Source organism: Loxodonta africana, chromosome 3, assembly GCF_030014295.1.
Source record: "Loxodonta africana isolate mLoxAfr1 chromosome 3, mLoxAfr1.hap2, whole genome shotgun sequence".
In the NCBI taxonomy this organism is placed as follows: domain Eukaryota; kingdom Metazoa; phylum Chordata; class Mammalia; order Proboscidea; family Elephantidae; genus Loxodonta; species Loxodonta africana.
In genome coordinates, this window is record NC_087344.1 from 82,755,033 (window position 1) to 82,762,626 (window position 7,594).

At 49.1% G+C, this 7,594-nt stretch overlaps 1 protein-coding gene across 1 annotated transcript; it reads left to right on the plus strand.

The window, feature by feature from the left end:
- The first annotated feature begins 2,615 nt into the window (after positions 1-2,615).
- On the plus strand, positions 2,616-6,621 carry LOC100674073 (aldo-keto reductase family 1 member A1-like). The gene is made up of 8 exons (XM_023554683.2): positions 2,616-2,639; positions 3,554-3,673; positions 3,833-3,984; positions 4,633-4,828; positions 5,127-5,326; positions 5,568-5,640; positions 5,785-5,871; positions 6,466-6,621. Exons 1-8 carry the CDS (start codon positions 2,616-2,618, stop codon positions 6,529-6,531), a joined length of 918 nt encoding a protein of 305 aa, XP_023410451.2. The 3' UTR covers positions 6,532-6,621.
- Positions 6,622-7,594: the final 973 nt, after the last annotated feature.

The window sequence follows — 7,594 nt, forward strand, 5'->3', positions numbered from 1 at the left end:
TGTGGGCATGGCCAGAGAAGAAGCTGTCCTGATCGAAGAACTGTTTCCTAAGTTGTACCTATTACTTCCCTAATAAACCTGATAACTGTGAATATTGTCCGAGTTCTATGTGGCCATTGCAACAGATTATCAAACCCAGCAGAGAAGTAGAGAGTGCTGTGGGAGGGACGGCTGGTGTCAGAATTAGTAAAAACGTTGGTGTGAGAAGGTATGTCTGATCTGTACATCATAGGAATCAGCTTTGTGCTGATATTGATCTTGATTGTCTCTCTTCCCTCTTGTGAAGTTAAATAAGGAGGTCTGATACTGGCATTTTCATAGGCTTAGAACATGTGTTTTTACAGGTTTGTGCTAACCTGTCTTATTCCTGCCTTTTTCCGTTAGCTTCTTGGATCATTGGCTCCACCAGTACTTGGCAGTTCAGATGGGGCAAATAGCTTCACCTCTCAGAGCTTCCATTTTCTCATCTGAAAAATGATTCAGTTCCTTTGTAGGAGCTCACTAAGGCCTACCAACATGGATGATCAGACCTCTGAGAGGGACTCAGGGAGTCTCTGTAGTTCTGACAAACTCCTGGGAACACTCATTTTATCCTCAAGAGAAGTGGCTTCTTTCTAGGCCCATTCTGTCACCTGGTCTTTCTTTGATTATGTCTTTTACCTGCTTACACTGGCTTGAGACCTTGTTTACTCAAGGCTGGATACTTCTGGGTATATACCCTATCTTTATTTTTAGGTACTGGAGCTCTTAACACAGACCTTTAGAAGGAAGGGCAGCCAAGCCAGGCTTGTTGTCTGGTTAGTGTTTGTCCAGGAATTGCTGGCTTTGGTTTGTTCTGGGCACCCTGTCTCAGTTGCTTCTGCCTATTAGAACATATATACAACCACATATTTGTTGCCTTACCACTTCTGCTCCCCCCTTCCCCATCCATCTCTCACCCATGTTTTGCGGAGGTCTTGACAAGTGGGTGGCTGAGCCCCCAAGCTACAGCACTGACTCGCATGCCATTCTCTTCCCGTCTTTGTTTCAGGAGGCAATGATGACTTCCCATGTCCTCCTGCATACTGGGCAGAAGATGCCCCTGATTGGACTGGGTACCTGGAGGAGTGAGCCTGGCCAGGTGAGGGATGGGGGAACAAGAGGGGAGCTTCTTGAGCCTCTGTCACAGAAAAGGCAGGATTTAGGACACTGGGTTTTCCCTGACAGCCCCCCACCTCATATTCCACTTTTTGTAGGGATGGGCCTGGAGGGCAGTGGGGAAAGGTAAGGGAAGAAGGGACCAGCAGTGAGTCCTTGGCTCCCCCAGCTGCCTTCACCTTCCGAGCTTACTCAGAAGAGGGGCTGAGAGCCCCAGTAGGGCCAAGGGTGTAGGAAAGGAATCATTTTTCTAACTGGATCTGTACTGTGTGGATGCACATTTACATGTGTGACTGTCCACAGCAGTGACAGCAACCTTTGTTGTTTCTGGCATTGGGGGAGTTGACTTCCCTGTATCACTTCTCATTCACAGCACTCCCTAAGCCCCCTCTGCCCTGTCACCCTGTGCTGTGGTCATGTCTTTTCTCCCACATCCAGATTTTGGGGGCTGGGTCTCTCCCTAGTGTTCACACACAGCTAGGCACACAGCAGGTGTCCGGGTTTGAAGAATAGCTAGGTCGATTGTGTAGACCCAAGGATCAGCAAGCTTTTTCTTGCTGGACATATTTTAGGCTTTGCTGGACAAGAGGCAAAATGGAGGTTATTATGTAGGCACTTATATAACCATTAAATAAGTAACCATTTAAAAATGTAAAAACCATTCTTAGTTCAAAGACTTCAAAAAGAAAAAAAAAAAACAAACAAAAAAGGCAGCTGCCATAGTTTATTAACCTCTGGTATAGACCCTCACAGCCCAGGGGAGCCTGGGGATGGAGACCTGCTTTCCTAGGGCTGACATAGCACCTGGGGTGGGGGATCTCCCCAGGGTTTTTCCATGTTTCTTCGAAATCTGAGTCAGACTCTAGAGAAGTTTGGGCATCAAGTTTGGGAGGGACTCCAGCAAAGAGAACAGTGGCTTCTATCTCGGATTTAGTCTGGTGTTTATGTTGTGGTTGGGTGATCTCTGCCTTTTTCCCTTTGATGTTCTTCCTATAGGTGCCTAGGACCCTGGAGCCAAGGTACTCTACACAGCCTGGGGACAAGTCCAGGAGCCAGATCAATGCAGAGTGAGGGCCCTTGACTTAGGTCCTGGACACAGAACCAAGGCCAAGGTCTGGGGTTACAGAATAGCAGGAGTAGGGTCGGAAGCGTGGGTAACTGCCCCCAGATGGAGGTCTTGAATGCCAGACCAGGCACCCACAAGAAGAGTTTTGGTTGCTTTGTGGCAAGGGCCTGGCACCTTGGATCCTGCTATTGATGTCATGTTTCTAGTCTGGTTTTTAGTAAATTGACTCACTATCCTCCTACTTGATGGCTGCTTTCTTCTCATTCATCTGGGGACTTTGGGTCCAGCTTCTTCACCTTCCTTAATTTTTTCCCTGTCATCTCTTCTGCTGGCCTTGAGCCTCCAGAGCTCATTCTGGCTACATGACTCCCCAAGAGCCTTTTCCGGTGTATACTTGGCCTGGGAATACGTCATGTTCCCTAACCAGCTCCTCAGGGTTGGGGACTTGTCTCCATGACCTGTACTTCTATTTATCCATCTATCTTTTGATTCAAAAAATATTTACTAAATCCTTCTTTATGTCCAATGCTGGGAACACATGGGTTAGTTTTCTGCTGGGCTCTGCTAAGATGACTTGAACAGGAAGGTAACTTGGAGGCTGGTGGGATGGGGGCAGGACAAAAGGTTTGAGTTCCCTGAGGAGGCTTGTGGTCCTCTAGACTAGAGGCATCTTCCATCTTCTCATCTCCAGGGCATGGATTGTTGTTGTCGTTAGGTGCCATCAAGTTGGTTCTGACTCATAGCAACCGTATGTTACAACAGAATGAAACATTGCTGGGTCTTGCGCCATCCTCACAATCATTGTTATGCTTGAGCCCATTGCTGCAACCACTGTATCATTCCATCTCGTTGAGGGTCTTCCTCTTTCACTGACCCTCTACTTCACCAAGCACAATGTCCTTCTCCAGGGACTGATCCCTCCTGATAACATGTCCAAAGTATGTGAAGTCTCACCATCCTCTCTTCTAAGGAGAATTCTAGATGTACTTCTTCCAAAACAGATTTGTTCATTCTTTTGGCAGTCCATGGTATATTCATTATTCTTCGCCATCACTATAACTCAAAGGGGGTCTTCCATATTCATTGCCCAGCCTACGCATGCATATGAGGCAATGGAAGACACCTTGGCTTGGGTCAGGTGCAGCTTAGTCCTTAAAGTGACATCTTTGCTTTTTAACACTCCAGAGAGGTCTTTAACAGCAGATTCACCCAGTGCAATGCATCGTTTGATTTCAGGACTGCTTCTTGCCCCAAGTATATTACTGCTTTTCTATCAGTGACCCTGGGTGTTGGGGGTAGGGCAGTTTCTGACTCAGAACAACTGCTGAATCTGCTCCTTTTACCTGACAGGTGAAAGCAGCTGTTAAGTATGCCTTGAGTGTTGGCTATCGCCACATTGACTGTGCTGCTATGTATGGCAATGAGACTGAGATCGGGGAGGCCCTAAAAGAGAATGTGGGACCAGGCAAGGTGAGGACTTGGGCTACAGAGAGGACGGGATGGGAGAGTTCAGAGGCTGGAGCTAGAGGGTGGAGGGAATCTGGTACTAGCTTCTTTCCAGTTCCACTGCAAGAGGTGAGACTGGGTGCCCATGGCCTTTCTCATTATGGGCCTTGCCCCCTGTACCAGGCGGTACCAAGGGAGGAGCTGTTTGTGACATCCAAGCTGTGGAACACCAAACACCACCCTGAAGATGTGGAACCTGCCCTCCGGAAGACACTGGCCGACCTCCAGCTGGAGTATTTGGACCTGTACCTGATGCACTGGCCTTGTGCCTTTGAGTGAGCTGTTCCCAGGGTCTTTATTTGGGGAGGCAGGGGATCTGGGTGGGGTAGTGTTAATACTTTATCTTAAGTCCCAGTGGCAGAGCACGATAGGAACACTTGTCTAGGAGGCAAGCTGTGGAGCTTGCCATGGGATTCTGAGCCTTTCTACTATAGTAGCCAGGAATTTAGCTACAGAAAAAGGAATGTAGTTTAGTGTGTTGTGTATCCTCGGGTGTGCATGGGTGGTCCCTCCTGCTTCCTTTGTTCATTCAGGAAACATACACTGACCCTTCTGTTGAGCTAGGTCCTAGGTTGCAGTAACAAACAAACCCCAGCAGAGGGTGTGAGAGGAGCCTGCCATCAGTACTGCATCCTATGCTGGAAGTAGGCTGGAAGAGCATGTAACTCCCTGAGGAGGAAGGAGCTAAGGAAGACTTCCCAGAAGAGATATAATCTGGGTCTAGGAAGAAAAGAAGGGGGAATGGGTATTCCATGTAGAATTAACACCTAAGTCATGATCTGGATGGGTGAAAAAGCATGACTGTTTCTCACTCTTGGCCCTTTTGTCTCTTTGGAGTTGGGGCATGGCACAGAGTAGCTGGATGGGCAGATGGGGCAGAAGCCTGGGATTTATGCCCACACTCGGGGCTGTTCCACACTCAGGCAGGGAGACAACCCCTTCCCTAAGAATGCGGATGGGACGATACGCTATGACCCCACCCACTACAAGGAGACCTGGAAGGCTCTAGAGACACTGGTGGCCAAGGGGCTGGTGCGGGCACTGGGCCTGTCCAACTTCAACAGCCGGCAGATCGACGATGTGCTCAGTGTGGCCTCTGTGCGTCCAGCTGTCCTGCAGGTGAGCGTGGCAAGCATACCAGCTGTTTAGGATGTATGCACAGAGCATGAGTGAGCAAGTGATGCCCCTAATAAGTGGAAATGGCTGGAAGTTGTCAGAGTGTGCAAGTCCTCAGCATAAAAGTGGGTATTCAATCACTGGGAGAGAATGACGTCACCAGTGGCGAAGAGAATGGGAAAAGCGGGCTGAGGAAGAGGGGAGCATCAGCAAAGCGGGGTTGGTCAGGACATGCATGTGTGAGCGGGGCTGGACAAGCTGGGTGTGGCCACTTTTGGTGATGAGCTGTTTTCTGGCTCAGGTGGAATGCCACCCATACCTGGCTCAGAAGGAGCTGATTGCTCACTGCCATGCACGTGGTCTGGAGGTGACTGCTTATAGCCCTCTGGGCTCCTCTGATCGTGCTTGGCGGGATCCTGATGAGCCTGTCCTGCTTGAGGATCCAGTGGTCCTGGCACTGGCTGAAAAATATGGCCGGTCTCCAGCTCAGGTCTTGCTCAGGTGCGTGCAGTGTTGGGGAAAGGGAGTCTGTGGGGACAAGGGACCCTGGGTTTGGAAGGCAAGGGTTGAAGGGTTCCCTAGGAGCTTGCAGTGTGATCTGGGTGGAGGGCACTGTGAGGCATGTTGCCTGTTCTGGTGGGCCTCAGGGGCTCCGGAAGCTCAGAGAAGGCAGCGTGGAGGATGAAACAGTGCTCAGAAACACTAACAACTGTTTCTCATCTACCTCAATCCCCCGCCTTAGATGGCAGGTCCAGAGGAAAGTGGTGTCCATTCCCAAGAGTATAACTCCTTCCCGAATCCTTCAGAACATTCAGGTATGTGATGGTCCTGCCTCCTTTAGCTTTTTGGGTCACAGTCTGGTCCCAACTCTCTGGCTATGAAGGCAGTTCTTTGGAACCCCAGCTTCTATTTACAAGACTGGCTTTAGTGACCCCCTCTACCCCTCCTTTCACCCCCAGGTGTTTGACTTCACCTTCAGCCCAGAAGAAATGAAACATTTAGATGGTCTGAACAGAAACTGGCGATATATTGTGCCCAAGCTTATGGTAAGAATTTATCAGAGTTCGGGAATGTGAGATCCCTGTAAAATTCTGCCCCGGTTCTGGCCTCAGGCAGTTGCTCAGGGGAAGGACAGAATGTTAGTGGTGGTGGCGGGTCACTGCTGTCCAGGACACAAGGGTCTTTTTTCTGTTTATTGAGCTCCAGGATGTAGTACAGCTCAGGGATAAGAAGCATTCCCTGGGAGTCCCAGTCCTGCCCCTTGATATCTTGTAACCTATAACAAGTTATTTAACTTCTCTGAGCTTCAGCTTCCTATCTGTAAAATGAACTCAGTTCCTGACACATGGTAGGTTCTAAGTAAATGATATCAGTGAGAGGAACGCACAAGCCTGCTATACCCAGGGAAATAAACAGTTCCCTAGCACTGAAACTCAGCTGAGGCTGTTGGCTATATTATGGGTTTGGTGCTGTAATGCTTCTGATACTGTGGCGCTCTCTGAGGCCAGGGGCTGATCACTGCCATCTGGCATAGTGATGTAGGTAGGTGAGGTTGTTCCGGAAGCTTTGGGGGAGAGAGGCAGGCATCTTTGTAATGTCAGCTCCTGCTAATGGAGTCATATGTCCATCTCTCTTTCCAGGTGGATGGGAAGTGGGTTCTGAGAGATGCGGGGCACCCTCTGTACCCTTTTAATGACCCATACTGAGACCACAGCTCTCTGGCGTGCCTTCTAGCTCACCTGCTGTGAGGTCCTGATATCCCCAGAAAGGGAGTTATTAAAGCTACTGGAGGATCCACACTGCTTGCTTGTCTTATCTTTCTGGTTAGGCCTGGGAAGGAAGAGGTTTTCTTTAGGAAAGCCATGCCTAGGGCTGCTGGGTCTGACCTGCCCTGAAGGCAAACTTCCTTTTCTTTCCTGGTTTTGGGGAGCCGACCTACAGCTGAATTGCCGACTGCATGCCCTCATTAGGTACATTAGAGGAGGCTTGCCGTCTAGTGGCTACTCTGAGCACTGCATGCTTCCCTAGAGTTGTCTTATGGAGAATGTCAAAAATTGGTCACCTCAGAGGACCGAGAACAGGGCAGTGAATCTCCTGTGATTTCATGGCAGTGCTGGGCCTGGGCCTTGAGTTTCCATCCCCTTTTTCTGGTCAGTAAGGAGCCTGGCTGGCACAGTGGTTAAGTGTTCGGCTGCTACCTGAAAAGTTGACAGTTCCAAGCCACCAGCCATTCAGCAGAAAAAAGATATGTGGCAGTCTGTTTCTGTAAAGATTACAGCCTTGGAAGCCCTGTGGGGCAGTTCTACTCTGTCCTATAAGGTTGCTATGAGACTGAATCAACTGGACAGCAATGGGGAGTTCTGGCCAACGTCTGAGGCTAGGAATATGAGGAACCCAAATGAGGGTGCCAGCTTGCAAAATGATGAAAGGTAAGAACAGGGGCTTTTTCTCTCAGATACTGCAATCACTGTGCACAGGCTACCTGAAGGAGGCAAAGTCAGGCCCAAGGCTTGCTATTCTGCACCTAGGGTCCTATCTTATTAGCTTTATAGTCCCACCAAAGGCCACTGAAAACCAGGTTCTAGGAAAGTGTTTGGCAAATGCTTCACAGCTCCAGTCACACAAAACTCATTTTAGTTTGCCAGAAGAACCACTGCTCCTCATTCAGCAAATATGGGTTAGACAAAAGGCTAGACCCTGGGGATATATCAAAACACATAAGGTTCCTATAGTCTACTTGAGGAGACGCACTAAGTAACTGGATAATTT